This window comes from Caretta caretta, chromosome 6 (assembly GCF_965140235.1).
Source record: "Caretta caretta isolate rCarCar2 chromosome 6, rCarCar1.hap1, whole genome shotgun sequence".
Taxonomy (NCBI): Eukaryota; Metazoa; Chordata; order Testudines; family Cheloniidae; genus Caretta; species Caretta caretta.
Window position 1 is genome coordinate 81,380,580 of NC_134211.1, and position 27,502 is coordinate 81,408,081.

Below are 27,502 nucleotides of genomic sequence, written 5' to 3' on the forward strand. Positions count from 1 at the left end.
TTGATGACAAAATTTACTTCAGTGTCTTCTAGTCGTTGGGGCAATCAATTATATGTTGAAAATTGTGGTAAAGAAACAGATTGAGTCCATGGCTTTATAGTAATGTAGGGTTCATTAAATCACATTTGAGATAAACAGATCTACTGTTACTTTCAAATGAATGTTTACATAAAGTTCAGAATGAGAAATTAATTTTGTAATAGCTTTTCCCCTTCCAGGTCACCAAAGATGTTGTGCCAGAATAGCTTGACTCCTTGTACATTATTAGACCTTCCAGCATCTAATAAAATGGTTATGTCCATATCCCCGCTGATCAATTCTTCATCAAGGAATCTGTCAGTAAGAAGAATGTAAGTTAATATTTCTTTCATATCGAACAAGGCTCTCTAGATTGGGGTCGTCAATTATTTTTTTATCAAGGCTCAAATTTCTTGGTCAAGATCCAGACTCCAGAGAAATGTATTTCACACTGCAACAACAGTGATAATAAGTAAATGAAAAGTGTTCTGTTTAAAAGCATCTGGCAGTCCAGGTCTGCTCTAGATTGTATAAAATGAAATGTATTTCCTCCAGGATGGATATGGATATATATCCATATCTATCTATCTATATAGAAAGGGCAAAATAGAATGCTTAACCTAAGAACTTGCTGAAAATCCTGATTTATGAAGTTCTTCGATTCCATTCTAGGTGTGTGCGTGCCCACATTCACAGTTGTCAGAGACTTTTGCATTAGCAGTATCCATAGGGCTGGCTGTGGCACCCTCTGGAGTGCCACACTCATGCTGCGATATATCAGGCACCGCTGGCCCTACACCCTCTCCGTTCCTTCTTACCGCCCGTGATGGTTCGTTGTAGCGTCTGGTCTCGCTTAGCAAGAGCATTAGCGGTTCTTCACTGTTCAGGTCGTTCTCCTTTGTTATTTAGTCAGTGATTAGTTAGCTGTTAAGTGTTTTAGTAGTAGTTTAGTAGTTAGAGCGTGGGCTGGGACTTTGTCCTGGAGCGGGCATGCCCTGCTCCCCAGGCTTCAAGACACGTTCTGAGTGCAGCTGGCCAATGCTCATCAGCAACCCACACGAGAGATGTCTGAAGTGCCTGGGGGAGTCCCATAGAAAAGACAAGTGCCAGATCTGCAAAATCTTTCACCCCCAAACTCAAAAAGAGCAGGACATTTGATTAAGGGTCCTCGTCATGGAGGCTACTCTGCGCCCGGCATCGGAGCCCTCACATTCAGACTCCATGTCTGGTACTTCGGCATTGGTACACAGTGCACCACTGGTACCGGCTTCTGCCCCGCACCATTCCCCCTTGCCAGTACCGAAGAAGCAGTTCATCGCAGGCACCGCATAAGGTTGGGAAGAGGACCTCAGTTAGGCCTTGTGCCAGCAACAGAGGCTCTCAGGGGTATCTCTGATCAGACCCCTTAGCCCAGCCGGGGTCTACATACTCCTCAGCAGGCCAGAAAGCCATTCCTCCTCCACCGTCATCAAGGTCTTGGGGTACCCCTCGATCTGACTCCTACAAAAAGAAGGACAAAGATGTGTTTTAAGCGACTCCACCAGTCGTTGTCTCCTCCACCTGCCGAGCCTGGTCCTTCCAGGGACCAAGGCAGCCAAAAGCAGTCATTTTGAGGGTGCTCACGAGGACAATGCCCTAGTCACTGTACCAGATCCGTTCCCCATTTTCCTCAACCCCCTCCGCCCTTTCCAGTTGGCCTGGTCCCATATCACTTTGGATCGCTCGGTGCTCAACACTATCTTGTTGGGCTATACCCTGCAATTTGTAGCCGACCAACCCTTCCATCCCCCTTCCCCATCCCTCTTCAGGGACCCTTCTCACGAGCAGCTCCTCATTCGTGAGGTCGAAAACCTTCTGTGCCTAGGGGAAGTGGAAGAGGTTCTGCAAGGCGTGGAAGGAAGAGGATTTTACTCCCGCTACTTCCTCATTTTGAAGGCAAAAGGGGGCCTCGGACCTATTCTAGACCTGTGTCTCCTCAACATCTCTCTCAAAATGTTGAAGTTTCTTATGGTCTCCTTGGCCTCCATCCTCTCATCTCTGGATACAGGACACTTGTACGCCACCCTCGATTTAAAGGACGCATATTTCCATATATTCCCGGGGCACTGGTGTTTCCTCCATTTCACCTTGGGCCAGCACAATTTCCAGTTCATGGCGATGCCCTTTGGTTTCTCGTCAGCTCCGAGAGTGTTCACCAAGTGTATAGCACCAGTGACCGCTTACCTGTGACGTCTGGGGGGGTCCAAATCTACCTGAACATCAACAACTGGTTGATAAGGGTCCAGTCCTCGGATCAAGTGCGGAGGCATCTCGCTCTGGTCTATTCCACCTGTTGCGACTTGGGCCTAATTTTCAACAACAAAAAGTCAACCCTCACTCCAGTGCAATGCATAAAATTGGGGCAGTACCCGATTCCACTCAGGCCAAAGCCTTCTTTCCCGAGATTCGGTTCTGAGCCATGGTGGACCTCATCTCGTCTCTGCGTGCCCATCCATTCACCACCACCCACATGTGCCTGAGACTGCTGGGTCACTTGGCAGCATGCATTTACATGGTTCAGCATGCGTGACTCTGCCTTAGGTCCCTACAGGTGTGGCTGGTTTTGTTCTATGTACCCAATAGGCACAGTATGGACCGGGTGCTCAGGATTCCAGATAGTGTGTTGTCGTCCCTTACCTTGTGGCAAGATCCCGCGTTGGTGTTGGAGGGAGTCCAATTCACAGCCCCAGTCTTGTCGGTGACGGTCATCTCTCACGCTTTGGGGAGCCCACCTGGGTGATCTCAGTATTCAGGGCCAGTGGTCCATTCTCAGTTGGGCCCTGCACATCGACGTCAGGGAACTCGACGGTTCGCCTAGCCTGGCAAGCTTTTCGAACTCACATACAAGGCTGGGCGGTTCAGGTCCTAACGGACAACAACACAGCCATGATCTTCTATATCAACAGACGGGGTGCCAGGTCATCTGCCCTCTGCCAGGAAGCGCTTCGGCTCTAGGATTTCTGTCTGCAGCACAACATCCATCTTGTGGCTGCTCACCTCCCAGGGACCAGGAACACTTGGGTGGTCCGCCTTGGCAGGACATTCTCGTCTTGCCACAAGTAGTCCCTTCACCTGGAGGTGGTCAGCTCTATCTTCCACAGGTGGGGAACTCCCCGGGTGGACCTATTTGTGTCCAGGCAGAACAGAAAATGCCACATCTGCTGCTCATTCCAGGGCAAGGACAGAGAATCACTGTCAGACGCCTTCCTCATCCTGTGGTTGGGGGCTCTGATGTACTCCTTCCCTCCCGTGCCATTGCTCCAAGTCCTCATGAAGATCAAACAGGACAGGGAAGAGGTCATCCTCATAATGCTGGCGTGGCCACACCACACTGGTTCAGCACCCTGCTGGATCTCTCGGTGGCAATCCTCTTCCGGATGCCTCTCAGGGCAGACCTGTTGTCCCAGAATCATGGCAGTCTCCTGCCCCTGCACCGGGTGGCGCTTCATGTGCAAGAATGGCAGTGCTTTTCCGAGGTCCAGTGAGTCCTGCTGGGCAGTAGAAAGCCCTCCACCAGGGCCACCTACCTGGCCAAATGGAAGCGATTCACATGCTGGATGGCGAATAAGGGGGTCTGTCCTGAGCGAGCCCCGTTGCAGCTCATTCTAGACTACCTCTTGTATCACAGCCTGCATTCGCTTCTACTATTGTCAAGCAAAGGTATGGCCTCCCAGCAATCATCACTGCCCACTCTACCAGGGTGCAGGCCTCTTCGGCAGTCTTTTTGGCCCAAGTGTCTATTCAGGGCTGCCACCTGGTCATTGGTCCATACCTTCACGTCCCACTATGTGCTTTCCCAGCAGGCCTGGGACGATGCTGGCTTCGGTAGTGCAGTACGGCAAGCCGCCAAGCGGTGAACTCCAAGCCCACCTCCATAGATACTGCTTGTGAGCCACCTAGAATGGAATCAACATGAGCAAGCACTCGAAAAATCAAAAACGTTTACCTACCTTTTGTAACTGTTGTTCTTCGACATGTGTTGCTCACGCCCATTCCATTACCTGCCCTCCTACACCTCTGTTCGAGTTACCAGCAAGAAGGAACTGAGAGGGCATAGGGCTGGCGGCACCTGCTCTATCGCCTCATGAGCGGAGCACTCCAGAGGGCGCCACAGCCAGCCCTACAGATACTGCTAAGGCAAAAGTCTCCGACAACTGCGTACGTGGTTGCACACACACCTAGAATGGAATGGACATGGGCAATACATCTTGAAGAACAACAGTTATGAAAGGTAGGTAACCATTTTTTCCTCTGGGCATTTAGTCAAGTGTTAATAAAAAGGAGGACTTGTGGCACCTTAGAGACTAACAAATTTATTTGAGCATAAGCTTTCATGAGCTATAGCTCACTTCATCGGATGCATTCAGTGGAAAATACAGTGGGGAGATTTATATACACAGAGAACATGAAACAATGGGTGTTACCATACACACTGTAATGAGAATGATCAGGTAAGGTGAGCTGTTACCAGCAGGAGAGTGGGGGTTTGTAGTGATAATGAAGGTGGGCCATTTCCAGCAGTTGACAAGAATGTCTGAGGAACAGCTGGGGCGGGGGATTTAAACATGGGGAAATAGATCACCTTACCTGATCACACTCGTTACAGTGTGTGTGGTAACACCCATTGTTTCATGTTCTCTCTGTATATAAATCTTCCCACTGTATTTTCCACTGAATGCATCTGATGAAGTAAGCTGTAGCTCACGAAAGCTTGTGCTCAAATTGTTAGTCTCTAAGGTGCCACAAGTCCTCCTTTTTCTTTTTGCGAATACAGACTAACACGGCTGCTACTCTGAAACCTGTCAAGTATTAATGTTTTTTGAGGGGAAAAAAACAAACGTGGCCAGAAAATATACATATGTACTTATTAAAGCATATCTAGTACAGAAATTACTGGAAAAATTATCTTTACTCTTCCATGATTTCTGTATTTAACTTCCTCAGTTTACACACACAAAACAACCAGCACTAAAAACTCAATCTGAAAATAAACCTGTATTCTTTTTTGTGCACTGTACATTTGCACTTCTACAAACTTAGACACCACATTATTTTTTTTTACATGTTCCAGATTTAATTTACCTTATTGAACTTATGTTTAAAAAAAAAAAAATGATTTCCCCTTGAATTTTGTGTTTAATTGCTTTTAGCAGTTTGTCACAATTATAACCTTTTTCATGAAGGTTTTTGTGTAATTACACAAATTTTGATTTTTCTCTTGTTTCCTTCTTGCTCATTTTTCATCCTGAGTTCAGATACATTTTTTGTGAGGTAAAAAGAATTCCAACAGGAGTTAGGGAAATGTTCAAAAAAGCCATCCAACAGGATGCACAAATTAAAAATGCATTTGGTTGGGGGTAAGAAATGGATAAGGAGTCTCGTTTTGATTGGTGTTTGGATTTTTTATAGATGATGTGTCATCTTTATTTTCTTGCTTTTAAATATGTTTCTTGATTCTACAGTGATAAAAAGAACAGTGTTAGTGAATGGCTGATATATGACACTTTTTAAAGAGTGAATGTTAACTTCGTTATAAATTTGTCTTGATCAGACTCTCAAATTACAAACTTTTCAAATGTTTTCATATACTTTATCACTTATTTGAACATTGCTCAAATAATATAGTGATAGTTTGGCTCACGTGAGAATTTTACTGCAAGAAGTAATAAATACAGTGAAGCTAAGGCAGTTTATCAATTCTAATGGAACTTGATTGTAACTTTGTAACTAATTTTTTGTTACTTTAAAATATATGGTTCCAACAGTGTTCTATTTGAAATCATTTATTAGTATATCTCAGAAATTATTGAAATTGTGTTCATTTCTTAAGTTAGAAATTTTACATCAGACTAAGTATTTGGCTTTTAAGTGTTTATCTTTACTAGCGTCCAGAATGTTCATGTAACTCCATCAGGGCAGTATGTTCCAATGTACTTGTTACAGTCTGTGGTCCTTTATAGGGTTGCCACTTGTCTAGGTTTTCCCCAGGATCATCCCTTTTTTGAGATAAGTAACTTGAGAAATTTCTAAGTGTGCTCTGTACACCTGGCAAGCTGTCCAGTTTTGTGGGCTCAGGCTCATCTCAGATGTTATCCCCCTTTTTTTTCTTCTTTTTGTACTGCAGAGAGGGCAACACTAGCTTTTAAGGTTAAGGAGTTGTTGTCTCCAGGCAGTGCAAGTGATGGCAAGGGGTCTCTCAGTCAAGCATCACGTGACTACTTGCTGGAGAGTATTTAAAGGAAAGTTCTTGGCTTATTCTTAGGAGAACAAGAGTTGAGAAAATACCTTGAGAGAAGTCCTAGGGGATTGCCAGGAAAGACTACCAAGAGGAAGGATGTATCCTCTCACTACATTTTTGGTGGGAAGTGGGACAAGCCTCCATTACCCAGTGTCTTGTGTTATTTTGAGACTCTTGTATCTTTTGTTAATTAATAAAACCAGCCCTGAGAAAATGGACATGGCACTGAACTTGAAAGTTTAGGCTTTATTTTGACTATTCCAGCTGGTGAGTCTGCCCATTGGCTTGCAGTAACTGATAGGAACTTGCTAAAATTTCAGTAGCCGCAGATGGGGTGACAGAAGGATAGACTTTCTGATTCAGAAAAGTTGATCTACGATTCCTTATACTGTAATTTTCAATGACCATATATCCTGTTTCATTCAGAAATGTGCTCGTTTGTGTCTTGTAGGCAACTAAAAATACAAAAAAGAGAAGCTTCTAATATACTGAGGGAATTAAAGTTACAGGTTAATACAAAAACCACAAGACTGAACATCAACAGAGACAATATCTGGAATAGTGCCTTAAAAGGATTCAGAGGGCGAAACTTCAATCCTGCAAACACTATGGAAGTGAAGTTCACAAATTGCAAGGGTAGAGTAGAGACAGATGCTTTTCATGGATCAAAGCATGAGTTTTTCCGATTATTAATGCTTCATCTTCAGAACTCATCACTATTTGAGGGCTCTTCCTCAAAGAACTTATCTCTTGATTCTCAAGGTAAATACAGCATAAATTTTATAGTAAACAGTCTGTCAAAAGTAATTTTCAGTATAATAGACACCTGTGGGGGGGAACAGCCCTGTTAATTCTGATAACAAGATAAAATGACCGGGAGCCCCACAAAATAGAAGTAGATGTGTACCAAACTAATTTTTCCTTTTACTATTTTTAAAAAGTGAGTTTTTGGGGTAAGAATTGGGCAATGAGTAAGTTGTCTAAGTTCTTTACTGCTGGGGGGGAGGGATAGCTCAGTGTTTTGAGCATTGGCCTGCTAAACCCAGGGTTGTGAGTTCAATCCTTGAGGGTGCCATTTAGGGATCTGGGGCAAAAATTGGGGATTGGTCCTACTTTGAGCAGGGGGTTGGACTAGATGACCTCCTGAGGTCCCTTCCAACCCTGATAGTCTATGATTCTATTATTTGGTGTGGTTGGAATACTTGATAGTAACTTTACTACATGGATGTAGACTTGCAATCAAACTTGGAACTCTTGATCTCTGGACCTAAATAAGTTGAAACAGGAAACACTCAGTTTATCTTTTCTCAGAAAGGGTACCTTTTCTTCTTTTCACTTTCTCTTCCCTCTATTTTTTCTTATCTATCTCCTCCACTCCACTGTATTTATTACTTCTCCAGAGCTGCTTGAAGTGCTATTTCTATGCCTCAGAGCTGAGTGCTGTGTAGGATGGGGGCGGGGGGAGCTCCACTGTGATTGGGCTTGGCTTGGCTTGAGGAGGGGTGGAAGGATGGAGCAGAGAGCAAGTTGCTCCTTCTCTTGGTCATATCCATGAACTTTTGTCAGTGTTATTGTCTCAGCCTTAAGAGTTTGTCTTGTATGCATATTAATATGAGAGAGTAGTGATAACTGTTGCAGATCATAGTTCATTATTAATTCAACTATACTTTCTTTATTTGCAGCTATAAAAGAGAATTTATACTATGAAGCTGGAAAAATGATTGCAGTTTCTTTGGTTCACGTTGGTGTACCTCCCAGTTTCTTTTCCAAAACTCTGTTTAACTGTCTTGTTTATGGACCAGAGAATGTGAAACCAAAAGTGGAAGATGTTGCAGATTTTGATGTAGCACAAACAATAAAAATGGTAAATAAAGTGCCCCACCCAATGATGTTCTCTTGCTTTGGAGCCTTGAAATGCTAGATTTGAGATTAGACTTTGTGATAGGCATGTTTCTGGCAAGTATTGAGGAATAGTATATGATTGATCACATTCAATGTATGACTGTTGTCCTTTTAACATACTCCCCATCCTATTGGCAATACATATGCCTCAGCCAAAGCTGCTCAGATACTAAGATTATGGGGGTCGTAGAAGTACTTGCTAGGAAGAGATTACTGATTCCAGACTTCTAAATTTTATATTTATTGATGGAACATATATGAAGCAAACAAATACCTAGTAAATGTTTTATTTCCTGCTGTAGATAAAATCATCAAGAACTTTGGCCAGCTTAAAATCTACAATAAGTGACTGCTATGAATATCTTACTATTGCTGGATGTTTAAGACCTATGACAACTCTATGTGATAAGGATATGTTGGTGAACGACTTACTGATCTATCATGTAATTAAGCGAGTTCATTCACCTTTTGAAAGGTTTGTTTGGTTGTGAAAGTTTAAAGTATTTATTTTTACTTATTAAAATATGGAGAAGCATTGAAATTGCTTACGACTAGTTGTGGAATAAGGTACTACTCAATGTGGGAGAGGCTATAGTAATTGTGCATGCAAATTTTGTACACAGTTGCATGTACATTTTTGGGCATGGGATCATGCACACTGAATTCTACAAACCAGGTCTTGTACTGCATTATACATTTTTCTGAAGTTGTTTTGGATAGCCAAATACAGCTAAAATTATGTTGGATTCCTACCCACCTGTCTCCCCTCCCTTTAAGTTTACTTTAGATTTTAATATAACTATCACATTTAGTCAAAACTAAAGTTTGAAACACATAATCTGTCAGCATATAGTAGAGAATTCAGATCTGTAAACCTGTCAGTCATTATAAACTTCTAATATCCTTTAGTATCTACAAAGAAGCCAAGAGAAACCCCTATGGAGGAAATCAAGGAAGTTCAATATTTAAGAATTTTATACTTTAGTCCTAAAAGGACAAAAACCCAAATTATAAATTTTATAAAAATATTTTTTATAAAACCTAAGATTAACAGATGTCTCCTCAATTTTTGAAAAAAATAAAGTAAATTTTTTAAAAACAAACATTCCCAGGCAGTCAAAGAACCTGAAAGTGGCAGATTTAATTGTGTTTTTTATAGTGTAAACCAAGAGAGATGCAAAAAACCCCTCTACTTGTAACTGGATTTTCAAAACTGTTACATTTTTAACAATCTCAACTGGGGTTGGTAACATAGGTTAAAAAAAAATTAAATGAATACTGTAAATGTAAAGTAGGGAAATACTTCTCATAGGCAGGACTCTCATAATTATAGAAAACTTATATGTACCAGCTTTCATAAAACAAAATGTATTGTGAAACATTTTATGGCAAAATTAGTTCTTTGGTGACTTTCTAAAGCCACCTCTTTTTATAATTCCAGCTTTAGGCAAGGTTTGAAAACTCTTGGTGTACTGGAAAAAATACAGATGCATCCTGATGCGTTCTCTAGCATATTGTATCACAAACCCGAGAGACTTTCAGCAAGAATTCTTGGTGATCTCTTTACAATCCACTGTTTATCAGGTGTAAACAAAGTCAAAGGTGTTGATTTCTGGATGGGTTATTTACAAGATGTGGAAGGTGAGTGAACTCTGTTTTTCCTCATTACTTAGTTCAGTTAGCCACAGGAGTGGGTTTTTTGGTTCAATCCCTCCTCTGCATCACCACCTTAGATTTCCCTCAATTAACCCAACGTTTTTCTTTGCATCTTAGTGAAAACTTTTTCTAATGTAGTTTTGTTTCTTATTGCAAGTATACTCAGGTTATGGATATGCAAAAGGCTGTTAATCAGTGTTCTTCCCTAAAATGCCTATTCGGGATAACTGATGAGTAACTGTATAACGTTAAACTTTTTTCTTTTAGGTGGTGAGTCTGCAGCAACACTGGAAGATATTCTTGTCTTTGCAACTGGTACCAGTTCTATCCCACCCATTGGTTTTGAGCCTGACCCCTCAGTTAAATTTCTGCATATAAAATACCCTGTTGGAAACAGACAACTTAACTGCATAGAAGTTCCAATAACAAAGACATATGAGCAGTTTAAAAACAAAATGGACTTTGCCATCAGCAGCGCACTAAGACTAGAAGTAGAATAAATTTTTTTTGCTACTAAAGTCGATGTTGCAAATTCAATTTTTCTGTTTGTGGGATGTTCCTTCTTGTGAGCTGCTATTACATTTCCGAGCATTGACACCCTTTTTTCCCATCTCAGTTTTCCCCCACTGGTTTACAAAAATTGCTTTTGTTGTTTGTCCATAATATTGCTCTGGTTTGGAATTTACCAGATAGTCTCAGCCCAAATAGGATCTTTGTAATCAGTCGTTTTAAATTACAAAGCTGTTTTAAAAAGTTATATTGGTTTAATGCATATGCTCACAAGTCAGACTTGTTTGGAGTTTTTTCAAGTGGAAAAATATAAATGGACAAGTCACAATATAGTCACTAGACCAATAGGCTAAAAATACATTTAAATTTGGAAAGTCAGTAGTTAGTGTACTTGGGTGCTGAACTTTTGAAGATTATACTACAAGTTATAGAAATTAAAATTGATATAAAAGACATTTTCAGGCTCAAATTGGGTATGTAATATTTTTAATATCTATTGAATCATGTTCTTGTTGAAGTCAGAGTTTTCCCCTTGATTTCAAGGGGAACTGTCAGCATCACACTTAAACTGCCAATTTTGCTATAGATAAATATGCAAGGTTATAAGTATTTTCAGCATGCTGTTCCCTATCAGTAAGTATAGGTAATGCTCTACACATTGAGGTAACATGATTTATCAAAGTCAAAGCAGGCACATTTTAAGGGTGATCAGTTCTAGATTTTTATAATGTCTTTGAAATAGCGGTGATAGGGCACTGCATCAGTTCTTCTGTGGGTGTTTTTTCAGTTTAATGACATTCAGTAAATATTTTTTCCTTTTTAAATATTAATGATGTGTTCAATCCACAAAAGACAGAAAATTTGGAGTTTAAGGCTATTACACTGTGTCCTTGGAGAAATCAACCACAGTTCAGGGGAGACCGAGGAAAATAATGAAGTTTGAGAACTAAATTTGCTTTTACTCTAAATTTCTTGATTCTTCGGGATTTAAATCAAATCTTTGTCATTTTCACATGGATTTTTATATATCAGTGTTACACTATAAATTGTTATACAGAGTCAAAGGAATAAATAAAATTCAGAAGTAAAAGATCTGAAAGTGTGACTCTAATAAATGTTTAAAAACTAAACATGAAATTGTTAGCCTTACAGATATTTCTATAGTTTATTCCCACTATGCTAGTTAGAACAGGATGTTCACATTTTACTTACACTGAATTGAGAGTAATTTTGATAATAGCTTGCACTATAATTGCTTATTATCATTTATCCTGATCCTTGTCCCAAAATTCCATTGCAATCAAGGTCCAGCACTTCCTTTTTATGCCCTTATGCTAAACACTTTTTTTTTTCTCAATTGTTACTGCCTTTTGAACAGCATCAGCTACAGTAGGTACATTTAACAAACTTGATATTTGCAATTCTATAGTAATTGTGGTACCATTCTCTTCTCAAAGATACTGCAGTGGCCATGGATATCTGGATCAATTAATGTTTAGTTTTTATTGAGGTGCACTGTCGCTCATTCATAATTAAAGTAGTACAGGAAACATTTTGATGTTGTTAATTTTAAAGATTTTTTTAATTAGGAGGGGGATGGAGATGAGTAACTTGATTATGTATTTATACAGAAATCTCCTGTTGGAGAGAAATAAGATTGTATACATTGTTAGTTGATTGTTTTACACTTTTGATATTTCTCTTAAAAGCTGTTTTCTTAGTATTCAATTGTAGATTGAGCTTATTCTTATTCAATTGCTTTTTGTTACTTTTAGACATCATTTTTTCCTATTAATCTGGTTATCTACTCTATATCTCAAACAAAGACCATCTTATTTATAATTCCACATTGACTCTTAACTATTCAGATTCCTTGAAAGATTAAAATATATGTGTGTGTATATATATATATATATATATATATATATATATTATTCACTTAGAAGCAAGCTTACTAATGGCTTACAGGCAAGATTCACCACTTTGTGTTTAAAAACAAACAAAATAAAACCCAATACACCCTTCCTCCCTCCCCCCCAAAAAATCCTGCACAAATACTAATATAGTCCAAAGGAACTCTTTGTGGGAAAGAAAATCCTGTTAGTGATGCAATGGATGAATCCATTTTAAAGAAATCTCAGCTAATGCAGTTTTTTCAAACTGACTGGCTGAAGACTTTTTTTTTTTTAAATGGGAGCAGATTAGTTGCATGCTTTCTCTGTTTTCAGCTACTAAACTATATTAAAATGTATAATACTTTGTAACTATCTTTATTTAGTTCATGTAAACTATTCTAGCTGCCACTGAAATGTTCTACAAGTATGAATGGAATTTGAGGTGGTCCATGAGACACTCTGTTAAAATTTGGCACATTATGAAAAACTTGGAGAATTCTCAGACTCAGGCTCAGATTGGCTTATTTAAACATTTAAGATAGCTGAAAACTATTTTAATGACTGGTACAATTTATCTGTTAAGCCAAAAAAACCTTTTCTCCAGATTCTTGCAACTACTACATTGTTTTTTTCAGGCATTTCTCCCTGAATTGTTTTTTTCCATTGTTAAAACTACAAACCGTATCTGTCAGGAAATGTCTGGAGGGTGTGTAGTTTTTGATTTTACATCTTAGAATCTCTGAAAATGTCTGAAGTATAGACATTTATTTGTATTCTTCCATGCCATTATTTCTTTAACTACTTTGAAAGTAGTCTCCCTTTCTTCAACATTTAAAAAGCATACTGAAGTAGGTCAGGATCTTACTCTGGTTGTGGGCCAAAAGTCTGGTAGGCTCTCTTTTTGAAACAAAACTGATTGTATCTCCGAGTTCCACTGACTAGTTATTAGAAAATGTTATTCCATTTGTTCTGCTATTGTACACGCAATGTTCTTGATTTTAATTCTTGTTTTTTCTCAAGGAACTGTTCCATGTGTTCTTTCTCTACATTATTCTGAGGATCTCAGCTCTACTTTTTATACTATTGCTTGACTTCAGAAATGTCTACTACCATTATAGTGAAGGCCTATGTGCTCTGGCAAGTTTTACCTAACTTTCATGGCATAGGTTTCTGTTTTCTGTGGTGCTCCACTGCTCAGAATTCTGCAGCAGACTATACTTACATTGAACTAAACAAGAAAATTAATGCAGCAGCTAGTGCAATATTCCTTGTTTGTTGTTGCTTAATTTGAGGTTTCACTTATTTTGTGGTGTGCTGCATATTTTTTTTGACAAGAAGTATGTAACTTGTGGATGTAATGAGGGGGAGAGCTGGTGCTTTTGGCAAAAGAACAACTGTTGGGCATTAGGCACTTGAGAAGGCACAGGAAGTGTAAAATCAATATTGACATTTAAATGTTAGATTTTGGATAGATCTCAAATTGAGATGAATGGAAACAGTACACATCTGATCTTTTTGGGTGCTATTGTTTCAAGTTTTCTGCTGATTTAAGACAACAGTTAATTTATTTATTTCTGGGTAACATTTAGAAGGCTATCTTGACAACTAAAAAAGCAGGACATTTTCATTATGGTTTAAGTTTAGATTCTGCTGCATAATTGTGTGGCAAAAGGTGGAATCTTTAGAGAATTCTACAACTTTAGAATACTCAGGGCCCTGAATATAGCTTTGAAAGATCTTAACTTCTTTAGTTTTGAAAGTCTCATAGTGGTTTGTGTTCTCATTCCTGGACTATGACTTCGCAAAGTTGGTAAAGAATATCTCTTTTCTTGTAGTGTGTTTGTTATCTTCCTGAAGCACAAACCTCTTTCATTAGAAAGTTGAGGTGTAGAAATAGTGAGCAACTTATGTTACTATGTCAAGGAACTGCTAGAATTAAATTTTTAATTTATATAACACATTAAAATTGAATATGCTCAGGTAATTTGCCATTTTACAAAAAATAAATATTCAATTGAAGCAAAACTAGGAGTTAGGAAAGCTGCTTATTTTAATCTCCAGTATTAACAGTGTGTTATCTGTTATACATACAATATAATGGCTACTTACTACACAATTTGTATAATAAGCATACCTTTGATAAGATTCGTGGTTAAGGTCAGAAGAGAGACCATCATGGTCATCTAGTCTTACCCTCATACAGAGGCCATAGAACCTCACCCAGTAATTTCTGTGTCACGCTCATAACTTCTGTTTGAGGTCTGCCATATTTTATAAACAATTTATTATTTGTTTTTCTTGGAAACTTTATTACAAATAATCTTAGATTACAATATTTTAAAAATCTAATATTAGTCTTTTGAAGTTTGTGGATCTACATTTTTGAAACTAGGAATAGTCAAAGTTAAATAAGATGGCTGAGAGGAAGTCTTGCCAAAAAATCTGTCTGGTGTCTTTTTTATTGTTATTAGCTAAATATATTAAGAGTGAGAAGTAACCAACCTTATGTTCTACTTCAGGCTCTACAGCATTAAATGCAATGCAAATCTTTAACAAACTAGGTTTACAGTTCCTCATTAAATAGCTTCCTCACACTTGGATATACATACACAGAGTTTAGTATTTAAAGAGGAGTGTTCAAAATATGCACAGCAGAAAATGGAAAATTGTCCTAAATAGGGTCATTAATCCACCTCCTCCAATTCTGTGGTTTATACTTTTTTTAAAGTGCCAATTGATATAAACTAGTATTTTTTCCTCAAATAGGGAAGCAATAAATCAAATAAACTCCAGAAGCTGCAAAATATATATTATTTTAGAGTAGCTTTGTTTCCCTCTATCAGCTATATAGTTAATGATTTAAAGTTGTGGTATTATGTTGTTGGTTTAACATAAGGGAGTTGCCAATTCCATAATAGCAAAATGGGAATCAAAAACTAGTTTATGAAAAGAAGCATGTTATATATTTTGGTTTGCTAACAAAAATGAATAAATATCTGAATTGTGGAAATATTAATGTTCTCTGGTAAAAAGTGTAGTATTTAGCATTTTATGTAACACAAAGCGAATGTTTAGAAAAACTAACATCCGTTATGTATAATAATATGCATTATGGAACTTGCAATTTTATAAATATTTTTGGCTTTGGTTTTTGCCATAGCTGTGGGATACAGTGCCTGAAATCTGTTGCAGCTTCAAGTAACATACTTAACAGCTATAATATGTCAGTGTTGCTCCATGAAGTAAATACATTAATTGTGGGAGACAACTGTCATGTGTATAAAATGTTTGAAGTGCAATAAAGTAACTAATGAATCAGTTAGTAAGCAGTTGTATTAAATATGTATTTTCTTCAAAAGCAGTTTAACTTCATTTTTTCATTTTGAAAAGGTCTTGGTTGTGGCATTTATGTAGCATCCATCACATAATAAGTACCATACTAATAGGCACAGGGTGGAATTTCTGAAAGTGCCTAAGGCCTAGATGTTCAAAGGTACGTAGGCACCTAACTCCCATTGAGCACAAGTTCCATTAACTGGCAGTGCTTAAGTCACGTAGGCTTTTTAATATCCACCCACATTCCCTGACCTGACCAGGGTATCTTCCTTTGTTACATCCCTGTGCCATTCAGACTCACTTTCTCCCCATTTCCTCCAACATGCCATTGCTTTTAAATATTCAGTGAACATAAAAACGGCCATACTGGGTCAGACCAAAGGTGCATCTAGCCCAGTATACTGTCTTCTGACAGGTTTCAGAGTAACAGTCGTGTTAGTCTGTCTTCGCAAAAAGAAAAGGAGTACTTGTGGCACCTTAGAGACTAACCAATTTATTTGAGCATGAGCTTTCGTGAGCTACAGCTCACTTCATCGGATGCATACCGTGGAAACTGCAGAAGACATTATATACACACAGAGACCATGAAACAATACCTCCTCCCACCCCACTGTCCTGCGGGTAATAGCTTATCTAAAGTGATCATCAAGTTGGGCCATTTCCAGCACAAATCCAGGTTTTCTCACCCTCCGCGCCCCCCCCCCCCCCCAACTCACTCTCCTGCTGGTAATAGCCCATCCAAAGTGACCACTCTCTTCACAATGTGTGTGATAATCAAGGTGGGCCATTTCCTGTACAAATCCAGGTTCTCTCACTCCCTCACCCCCCTCCAAAAACCACACACACAAACTCACTCTCCTGCTGGTAATAGCTTATCCAAAGTGATCACTCTCCCTACAGTGTGCATGATAATCAAGTTGGGCCATTTCCAGCACAAATCCAGGCTCTCTCACTCTCCCCCCCCCCCCCCCCCCCCCGGAAACACACGCAAACTCACTCTCCTGCTGGCAATAGCTCATCCAAACTGACCACTCTCTAAGTTTAAATCCAAGTTTAACCAGAACGTCTGGGGGGGGGGGGGTAGGAAAAAACAGGGGGAAATAGCCACTCCCAGTCTCTATTTAAGCCTAAATTAATAGTATCCAATTTGCAAATGAATTCCAATTCAGCAGTTTCTCGCTGGAGTCTGGATTTGAAGTTTTTTTGTTGTAAGATAGCGACCTTCATGTCTGTAATTGCGTGACCAGAGAGATTGAAGTGTTCTTCGACTGGTTTATGAATGTTATAATTCTTGACATCTGATTTGTGTCCATTTATTCTTTTACGTAGAGACTGTCCAGTTTGACCAATGTAAATGGCAGAGGGGCATTGCTGGCACGTGATGGCATATATCCCATTGGTGGATGTGCAGGTGAACGAGCCTCTGATAGTGTGTCTGATGTTATCAGCCACACTATCAGAGGCTCGTTCACCTGCACATCCACCAGCCCCTCTGCGATTTACATTGGTCAAACTGGACAGTCTCTACATAAAAGAATAAATGGACACAAATCAGATGTCAAGAATTATAACATTCATAAACCAGTCGGAGAACACTTCAATCTCTCTGGTCACGCAATTACAGACATGAAGGTCGCTATCTTACAACAAAAAAACTTCAAATCCAGACTCCAGCGAGAAACTGCTGAATTGGAATTCATTTGCAAATTGGATACTATTAATTTAGGCTTAAATAGAGACTGGGAGTGGCTAAGTCATTATGCAAGGTAGCCTATTTCCCCCTGTTTTTTCCTACCCCCCCCCCCCCCGACGTTCTGGTTAAACTTGGATTTAAACTTAGAGAGTGGTCAGTTTGGATGAGCTATTGCCAGCAGGAGAGTGTGTGTGTGTGTGTGTGTGTGTGTGTGTGTTTGGTGGGGGGGGGGGGGGTGAGAGCCTGGATTTGTGCTGGAAATGGCCCACCTTGATTATCAAGCACATTGTAGGGAGAGTGGTCACTTTGGATAAGCTATTACCAGCAGGAGAGTGAGTTTGTGTGTGTGGTTTTTGGAGGGGGGTGAGGGAGTGAGAGAACCTGGATTTGTGCAGGAAATGGCCCACCTTGATTATCACACACATTGTGAAGAGAGTGGTCACTTTGGATGGGCTATTACCAGCAGGAGAGTGAGTTTGGGGGGGGGGGGGGGCGGAGGGTGAGAAAACCTGGATTTGTGCTGCAAATGGCCCAACTTGATGATCACTTTAGATAAGCTATTACCAGCAGGACAGTGGGGTGGGAGGAGGTATTGTTTCATGGTCTCTGTGTATATAATGTCTTCTGCAGTTTCCACAGTATGCATCCGATGAAGTGAGCTGTAGCTCACGAAAGCTCATGCTCAAATAAATTGGTTAGTCTCTAAGGTGCCACAAGTACTCCTTTTCTTTTTGTCTTCTGACAGCGGCCAATGCCAGGTGACCCAGAGGTAATGGAATAGAACTGGTAATCATAAAGTGACACCATCCCTGCCCATCCTGGCTAATAGCTATTGAATACATTTAATTTCATGAATGAAAAATTAACTACTGTTTAATTAGTAGATCAAAAGGAAAGGTGACAAACCATTCAAGAAATGCACTACCTTGAAGGTATGCTTGCTCATCTGACTTAATTTGCATAAAAATAGGTTTGACAGAACCATGTATTTGAGTGTTTGAAGCTTTCTTTGTTGGTTGTCAGTTGTGTCCAGTGCTAATAGCGTTTTTATAGCTGCTGATAAAGTATGTCAGCCTAAATAGACATAGACTTAAGCAACTGTCCAATGGACTGAAAAGTTATTGCTTAACCAAGGTGATGTTCTAATAAATATGAAGCAGAATTGTACTTTGTGCATTTGGAGATACTGAGATGACTCTTACAAAAGAGGGCAGCTACAGGAGTCTTGCAGACTGCTTTCCTTATATAGCTAGGCTAACTACTAATTTCACAGTAGCCAGTGGTGCAAGTAGAAATCATTTCTTGCTGGTACTGCACACAAGGGAGGGCACATGACCCTCCATGTGACTCCTCCTAGCCTGGAGCCCCACGCTCTTCCCATCCCCTGTGACACCTGTGAAAGATGGTGTTTGGAGTCACATGGGCAAGTTACATGTCCATCACCCCCACCCATATTCTAGTTAGAACATTCACAAAAAGTCCATTAAGTGTAGACAGGCATTTTCCAGGGTCCATTGTGAGCTAAGTGTTCCTTAATGGGCCTTCAATTTGACTTGTCCCTTCATGTGCTGGCTAAATGCCTTGTGGGCATTACCACAGGAGCAAACATAGCTAATATTCATAACTCCAGATAGAGAGATGAAAAAACATGCAAAGAAATAGCATAATCATGAGTACCAGCTATTTCACCTACATGACTATTCCCAAAAGCGATTCTGAAAAATCACACCACGTACCTGAGACCCTATGTGACAGCACCATGCCCCGCTGGAGTTTTGTTATCTGTTATGTAACAACAGAGATGGAGCCAGTGACATGACTCCGTTTAGCATAAAAGGGCAAGGTTAATTTTTAGTTGTTCTGGTGTGACTGCACCGTTAGTCATTGAGGGCATACTGGCTGGCACACATTCCGGTTAATGGGCTTTAGTGTTTCTTTGCAGTTACCAGGTTTATGAACATTAAAAAGTTATGTGCTGAGGTGGTTTAAAGCACAACACAGGTTTTTAGTTTGCAAATCTGCCTCTGAGATTTTATTCTTTATTTATTTATTTATTGCTGGTGATATCATGGGAGGGTATCCTCTCCGCCCTTTGCTCAGGAGGTTATATATGTGTCATGTAGCACTCTTCTGAGCACCAGTTGGAAGGAATTTTTTTTTCAGTAAGTGTGTACTGATTTTTTTTCTCTTAGAAGGCGTATAATTTTTTCAGGTTCACACTGATTAACACAGAAAACAATTGGGGCTGTTAAACTTTCTTAAAATCCCATAGAAAATTCAGTTCAGCTATATTTTCCAGTCCAGTGATGAAATGGGTATTTATGTATACAAACATCAACATACTTAACTACTCACTTTCCCCCAAAATATGTAGTCTGTTTATAGGGAATATGGGAGTTGGGTGAGGAGCCATTTCAGCATATGTATGACTTATTAAAAGACAATTTTTAAGTAGAACAGTATCCTAAACTGCATTATGGTATTATACCCAAACATTGCATTTCAATGGGAGATTCAACTTCCTTTATAGGAACAGAACAGACTACTGAAACTCTTACCACAAAAGTGGTGCATAAGACATGCAAATAGTAAGAGTTTCAGGAATCTGTTAGACTAATTTGGCTGTGTCATAAATATAAAGGGAAGGGTAACCACCTTTCTGTATACAGAACTATAAAATTCCTCCTGGCCAGAGGCAGAACCCTTTCACCTGTAAAGGGTTAAGAAGTTAGGATAACCTCGCTGGCACCTGACCAAAATGACCAATGAGGAGACAAGTTATTTTCAAAGCTGGGGGGAGAGGGTGGGAGAGACAAAGGCTCTGTCTGTCTGTGTGATGCTTTTGCTGGGAACCAAAAAGTCAGGGAGTCTTAGAATTTAGTAAGTAATCTAGCTAGATATGCGTTAGATTTCTGTTTTGTTTAAATGGCTGGTAAAATAGCTGTGCTGAATGGGATGTATATTCCTGTTTTTGTGTCTTTTTGTAACTTAAGGTTTTGCTTAGAGGGAATCTCTATGTTTTGAATCTAATTACCCTGTAAGGTATTCACCATCCTGATTACATAGGTGATTCTTTTACTTTTTCTTTAATTAAAATTCTTCTTTTAAGAAGCCTGATTGCTTTTTCATTGTTCTTAAGATCCAAGAGTTTGGGTCTGTGTTCACCTATGCAAATGGGTGAGGATTTTTATCAAGCCTTCCCCAGGAAAGGGGGTGTAAGGCTTGGGATATTTTGGGGGGAAGACGTCTCCAAGTGGGTTCTTTCCCTGTTCTTTGTTTAACATGCTTGGTGGTGTCCGCATAAGGTCCAAGGACAAAAGGTAAAAGTTTGTACCTTGGGGAAGTTTTAACCTAAGCTGGTAAGAATAAGCTTAGGGGGTCTTTCATGCAGGTCCCCACATCTGTACCCTAGAGTTCAGAGTGGGGAAGGAACCCTGACAGGCTGCAAAGAAGAATTTTCTGTACACTGGGGACAACACCTGATACCTGTCAGGCTGCAGAACTGGGCTCACATCTAAAATCTAAACATCCTCTGGTCAGTGCAAGCAGAGGCATTCCTCTAATAATTTGGACATGATGTGATGCAGTATGAATGTCATTGATAATTCAGACCAATGGGAAGAAACAGAATCAAAACCATTGTTTAAACACCTTCTGTCCTGTCTCTCTTCCCCCTTCGAGGACTCCTGACCAATTTAGCAGCACAACGCATACATACGCTAACAAACTTAAACAAAGCATATGCATTGTGCTGTTAAAGCTCTATAAAGAATGAATGCCCTCCCTAACCCTGTTCTACCCCAAGTCTTTCTGGTACCCTGTACCCCCTAAAAAGCTCTTGCCAGTGCTGCGTATTGGAGAGTACCACCCTACATGCACTACGGACAGTAGCTATGGGTGAAAAGTAAAATGTTAAAAGAGCAGGTCCTCAAGGAATCAATTCTGAAGCAGTTTCCATTAGTATTTACTTCATTAGAAACATTAAAGAGGGCTCTACCCATATCCAAATTAGATCGTGGCGGTCTATAGCACACCCCAAGCACTATCACAGGGGAGGCTCTAGTAGTTTTCTTACCCAATGTGATTTTTGCCCAGACAGACTCTGTCTTATCCATTCCATCGCTTCTGATTTCCTTTACATTCTACCTTATCACTGATATACAATGCTACTCCGCCACCTTTACCTTTATTTCTGTCTTTCCTAAAAAGCACATACCCTTCAATACCTGTAGTCCAGTCATGACTACTATTCCACCATGTTTCTGTTATCCTTATAATATCTGGTTTCACTTCCTGCGCCAGTAGTTCTAGTTCCTCCATTTTGTTACCTAGGCTCCTCGCATTGGTGTACAAACATCTTAATTTTTGCTGTTTGGCCTCGCTCACGTTCTGTACCCAATTAGGCATGGTCATTCTACAGCCAGTATGACCTATTAGACTGGTATCCACACTGCACTTCCGCCTTTTATCCATTCTCCTACCCACGGCTGTATCCTTTCTTACTTTGTTTTCTTCCCTCTCAATGCTAAAATCCGGCGTGGAGATTACCTGGACATCTCCCAACCGTCTTCCCCAAATTCCTAGTTTAAAGCTCTCAATCAGTTGTGCCAGCCTCCATCCTAGAAGTCTATTTCCTTCCCTACTCAGATGAAGTCCATCCCGAGAGAACTCTCCTCTGTCCATGAGCGCCTCCCAGTGGCCATACATCCCAAAGCCCTCCTTATAGCACCACTGCCTACGCCAACTAATGATGGGCATAATCTTGTCACACCTTCGTTGCCCTTCTCTAGGAACAGGCAAAATCCCACTAAACATCACCCGAGCTTCGATTTCCTTAAGCATCTTCCCCAGCCTAGCATAGTCTCCCTTGATACGTTCCAGCGAGAATCTACCGGTATCATTTGTTCCCACATGAAGGATAATTAGGGGATTCTTTCCCACTCCCTTTAGGATCCTTTTTAACCTCAGGTCTACATCCCGTATCTTAGCACCTGGAAGACAGCACACCCTTGTATTCTCCGGATCAGCTCTCGTTACAGGCCTGTCTATTCTTCTCAGTAAAGAGTCCCCGATCACGTAGATCTGCCTATTCCTGGTGACTGTGCTATTCTCCAGTCTACCCCCTGTTCCCTCTGCCTGCAAGTTCTTTCTATTCCTATTCTCCCTTGTAATCCTCTTCAACCCATCCTGTATCTTCCTGGGACTCATATTTGGTGTAGTCTCCATTGACTCTTCCCCTTTTCCTATAGGACTAGGCTAATGTAGTGCCCATCTTTAAAAAAAGGGAAGAAGGAGGATCCTGGGAACTACAGGCCAGTCAGCCTCACCTCAGTCCCTGGAAAAATCACAGAGCAGGTCCTCAAGGAATCATATAGAATCATAGAATATCAGGGTTGGAAGGGACCCCAGAAGGTCATCTAGTCCAACCCCCTGCTCAAAGCAGGACCAATTCCCAGTTAAATCATCCCAGCAAGGGCTTTGTCAAGCCTGACCTTAAAAACCTCTAAGGAAGGAGATTCTACCACCTCCCTAGGTAACGCATTCCAGTGTTTCACCACCCTCTTAGTGAAAAAGTTTTTCCTAATATCCAATCTAAACCTCCCCCACTGCAACTTGAGACCATTACTCCTTGTTCTGTCATCTGCTACCATTGAGAACAGTCTAGAGCCATCCTCTTTGGAACCCCCTTTCAGGTAGTTGAAAGCAGCTATCAAATCCCCCCTCATTCTTCTCTTCTGCAGGCTAAACAATCCCAGCTCCCTCAGCCTCTCCTCATAACTCATGTGTTCCAGACCCCTAATCATTTTTGTTGCCCTTCGCTGGACTCTCTCCAATTTATCCACATCCTTCTTGAAGTGTGGGGCACAAAACTGGACACAGTACTCCAGATGAGGCCTCACCAATGTCGAATAGAGGGGAACGATCACGTCCCTCGATCTGCTCGCTATGCCCCTACTTATACATCCCAAAATGCCATTGGCCTTCTTGGCAACAAGGGCACACTGCTGACTCATATCCAGCTTCTCATCCACTGTCACCCCTAGGTCCTTTTCCGCAGAACTGCTGCCTAGCCATTCGGTCCCTAGTCTGTAGCTGTGCATTGGGTTCTTCCGTCCTAAGTGCAGGACCCTGCACTTATCCTTATTGAACCTCATCAGATTTCTTTTGGCCCAATCCTCCAATTTGTCTAGGTCCTTCTGTATCCTATCCCTCCCCTCCAGCGTATCTACCTCTCCTCCCAGTTTAGTATCATCCGCAAATTTGCTGAGAGTGCAATCCACACCATCCTCCAGATCATTTATGAAGATATTGAACAAAACCGGCCCCAGGACCGACCCTTGGGGCACTCCACTTGATACCGGCTGCCAGCTAGACATGGAGCCATTGATCACTACCCGTTGAGCCCGACAATCTAACCAGCTTTCTACCCACCTTATAGTGCATTCATCCAGCCCATACTTCCTTAACTTGCTGACAAGAATACTGTGGGAGACCGTGTCAAAAGCTTTGCTAAAGTCAAGAAACAATACATCCACTGCTTTCCCTTCATCCACAGAACCAGTAATCTCATCATAAAAGGCAATTAGATTAGTCAGGCATGACCTTCCCTTGGTGAATCCATGCTGGCTGTTCCTGATCACTTTCCTCTCATGCAAGTGCTTCAGGATTGATTCTTTGAGGAAGGAATCAATTCTGAAGCTCTTAGAGAAGAGGAAAGTGATCAGGAACAGTCAGCATGGACTCACCAAGGGCAAGTCATGCCTGACTAATCTAATTGCCTTCTATGACGAGATAACTGGCTCTGTAGATGAGGGGAAAGCAGTGGACGTGTTGTTCCTTGACTTAAGCAAAGCTTTTGACACAGTCTCCCACAGTATTCTTACCAGCAAGTTAAAGAAGTATGGGCTGGATGAATGGACTATAAGGTGGATAGAAAGCTGGCTAGATTGTCGGCTCAACGGGTAGCGATCAATGGCTCCATGTCTAGGTGGCAGCCGATATTAAGTGGAGTGACCCAAGGCTGGGTTTTGTTCAACATCTTCATAAATGATCTGGAGGATGGTGTGGATTGCACCCTCAGCAAGTTTGCAGATGACACTAAACTGGGAGGAGAGGTAGATACGCTGGAGGGTAGGGATAGGATACAGAGGGACCTAGACAAATTAGAGGATTGGGCCAAAAGAAATCTGATGAGGTTCAACAAGGACAAGTGCAGAGTCCTGCACTTAAGACGGAAGAATCCCATGCACCGCTACAGACTAGGGGCCGAATGGCTAGGCAGCAGTTCTGCAGAAAAGGACCTAGGGGTTACAGTGGACGAGAAGCTGGATATGAGTCAATAGTGTGCCCTTGTTGCCAAGAAGGCCAATGGCATTTTGGGATGTATAAGTAGGGGCATTGCCAGCAGATCGAGGGACGTGATCGTTCCCTTCTATTCGACACTGGTGAGGCCTCATCTGGAGTATTGTGTCCAGTTTTGGGCCCCACACTACAAGAAGGATGTGGAAACACTGGAAAGAGTCCAGTGGAGAGCAACAAAAATGATTAGGGGACTGGAACACGTAACTTATGAGGAGAGGCTGAGGGAACTGGGATTGTTTAGTCTGCGGAAGAGAAGAATGAGAGGGGATTTGATAGCTGCTTTCAACTACCTGAAAGGGCGTTCCAAAGAGGATGGATCTAGACTGTTCTCCATGGTAGCTGGTGACAGAACAAGGAGTAATGGTCTCAAGTTGCAGTGGGGGAGGTTTAGGTTGGATAGTAGAAAAAACTTTTTCACTAGGAGGGTGGTGAAACACTGGAATGCGTTACCTAGGGAGGTGGTGGAATCTCCTTTGTTAGATATTTTTAAGGTCAGGCATGATAAAGTCCTGGCTGGGATGATTTAGTTGGGGATTGGTCCTGCTTTGAGCAGGGGGTTGGACTGGATGACCTCCAGAGGTCCCTTCCACCCCTGATATTCTATGAGTCTATGAGCATTCTGGTTGCAGAATCAAAGATAGGAAGAGGTGGTACTTAAGATGTGTTCCCCTAACCGCTTTCCTTTTGTCCATGGTGTGTCTTATCCTCTTCCTACGCGATCCTAGGCTATGTTTCCCTATACATGCTATTGGCCCTAAATTTACTGCTCCCCCCTAACCAGGATGGAGTATGCACCCTGGAACTGGTAATTTCTATTCATGACTTCATTTCACACCGGTTCCTATACTATCCGCCTTTACTCAAGAGGTGCAGGCTGGCATGCGAGGCTCTCCGCTCTAGGCTGAGGGCAGCAGGCGCGATTTCTTTTCATTAGAATACGCGGGTCCGGGCTCGGAGCCAGGACGCCTTATAGCGGGCAGCTCTCCGCGTCTGGGAGGTGAAACAAACAAGTCCCCCGCACGCGGGCTGTGGGTCGGCCCCCTCAGGCGCCTCCCCCGGCTCAGCTCCCCATCTCCACCCCGCCACCCTGACCAGAGCTCAGGGGCGTGGCCAGCCGGTGAGGGCGGGGCCAGGCGGAGGTCACTGAGGCTCCGCCCCCTCCCGACCCGCTTCCGAGTGCGGCGGCGCGCCACGTCGCTTGCCTGGTGCGTACGCGGAGGTGGGCGGGGCTGGCCGTGAAGATGGCGGCCGGTATTCGGGAGAAGCAGACGGGTGAGGCGCTTTCCCTTCTAGCCCCTGCCGGGCACCCGGGGGCTCGGCTTAGGGCCGTGGCCTTTCCCGTCTGGCGGCGCGAGCAGGGGACGTGTGGACCCCGCCCGGCCGGTAGCCGTGGCTGTAAGGAGGTGTGGAGCGGCCGGCAGTGGCCGTGGCTGGGGGAGCGGGGGATTCACACACCCCTCCCGCGGGCAAAGGGGTGGCAGCGCGGGGCCCGCCCCCAGGTGCGTGTGTTGTTTTTAGGTGGGGCTGTGAAGCCTGGCGCCCCCTGGGGGGCCGCTGCCGTGCCAGCTGTGTAACGCTGGCTTCGGGGGGGGGGGGGGAGTCTCTCGCCTGACCTCGCCCAGGGGTCCCCGTTACCGCCCCTCTGCTGTCCGCCGCCTGCTCAGTTCCCGTTACCCCAGCGCACCACAGAGCTCGGCCTCTCCCAGATCCGCTGTCCCAAGAGTGGCCCCAACTCTGCCAGCTCGGTGGTACTGTTAGTTCCCAGCGAGTAGGGCGGATGGAAATGGTTGAGAATGAGCTTTCCTGGACTGTTAATGTGACAGAAGAAGACTATATTGCATATTGCAGAGACTTTTCTGAAATATAAATAAAATCATAACTGCATAGAGCCACGGGCACCAAAATTGCTGGGCTTTGGTCTTGTTGTTGCAGACTAAGCCCTGGTCTACACTGGTGGGGGGATTGATCTAAGTTATGCAACTTCAACTACGTGAATAGCGTAGCTGAATCGACATATCTTAGGTTGACTTACTTCATGTCCTCACGGCGCGGGGTTGACTGCCTCCACTCCCATGTTGACTCTGCCTCTCTCGGTGGTGGAGTACAGGAGTCGACAGCAGAGCGATCTATCGGGGATAAATTTATTGCATACACACTAGACATGATAAATCGATCCCCGATAGATCAATCACTACCGATCTGGCGGGTAGTGTAGACGTATCCTTACCGTGGTGTCTTCACCCACAGTGAGTCGATTGCTGCCGCTCCCGTCAACTCCGCCTGCGCCTCTTGCGGAGCTGGAGTACAGGAGTCGATCGGAGAGCGCTCGGGGGTCAATTTATCGCATCTGTACTAGACCCGATAAATCGATCCCTACTGGATCGATCGCTGCCTACATGATCAATGTCAGGTGACCAGACAACAAGTGTGAAAAATCTGGGTCGGGGTAATAGGCGCCCATATAAGACACGGCCCCAAATATCGAGACTGTCCCTATAAAATAGGGACATCTGGTCACCCTAGTGAGATGACACAAATTATGGGAAAGAAGCTGATTAGTAGGTTACGTTTGCTGTCTCTGGAAACAATTTCTCTTTGTTGTGATTATATGTGACTGGAGCTAGGGTGACCAGACAGCAAATGTGAAAAATTGGGACAGGGAGTGTGTGTGTGGGGGGGTGGTAATAGGAGCTTATATAAGAAAAAGACTCAAAAATCTGGACTGTCCCTATAAAATCAGGACATCTGGTCACCCTAACCGGAGCAGACATAAAATATGATTTGAAGACAGAAGAACACATCTTTCTTATGTGACTTTGCTGTTAGGATTAAACAAAAGACATAGGAGGCATG

At 42.1% G+C, this 27,502-nt stretch overlaps 2 protein-coding genes and 1 long non-coding RNA gene across 6 annotated transcripts in view; 2 read left to right on the forward strand and 1 right to left on the reverse strand.

The window, feature by feature from the left end:
• The window catches only part of G2E3 (G2/M-phase specific E3 ubiquitin protein ligase), a 55,102-nt gene extending 39,518 nt beyond the window's left edge, over positions 1-15,584 (forward strand). For all 3 annotated transcript variants that reach the window (XM_075129742.1, XM_075129743.1, XM_048852394.2), the window contains 6 exons: positions 219-350; positions 6,747-7,057; positions 7,978-8,159; positions 8,500-8,672; positions 9,639-9,838; positions 10,121-15,584. In XM_075129742.1, the coding sequence (XP_074985843.1) occupies positions 219-350; positions 6,747-7,057; positions 7,978-8,159; positions 8,500-8,672; positions 9,639-9,838; positions 10,121-10,353 (1,231 nt within the window). In that variant the 3' untranslated portion in view covers positions 10,354-15,584. The remainder of the gene's footprint in view (positions 1-218; positions 351-6,746; positions 7,058-7,977; positions 8,160-8,499; positions 8,673-9,638; positions 9,839-10,120) is intronic.
• On the reverse strand, positions 94-26,769 carry LOC142072551 (uncharacterized). Its single transcript, XR_012668989.1, has 2 exons — positions 26,682-26,769; positions 94-333 (listed from the first exon to the last, which is right to left on the reverse strand). It is a non-coding gene; the product is annotated as an uncharacterized LOC142072551 (long non-coding RNA).
• Positions 25,822-27,502, forward strand: part of SCFD1 (sec1 family domain containing 1) — a 150,142-nt gene continuing 148,461 nt past the window's right edge. The window contains exon 1 of one of the 2 annotated variants that reach the window (XM_048852399.2): positions 25,822-25,921. In XM_048852399.2, coding sequence (XP_048708356.1) covers positions 25,891-25,921 — 31 coding nt within the window. In that variant the 5' untranslated portion in view covers positions 25,822-25,890. Of the gene's footprint in view, positions 25,922-26,124; positions 26,149-27,502 lie in introns of those variants that run through there. The other variant, XM_048852400.2, reaches the window with a different exon arrangement.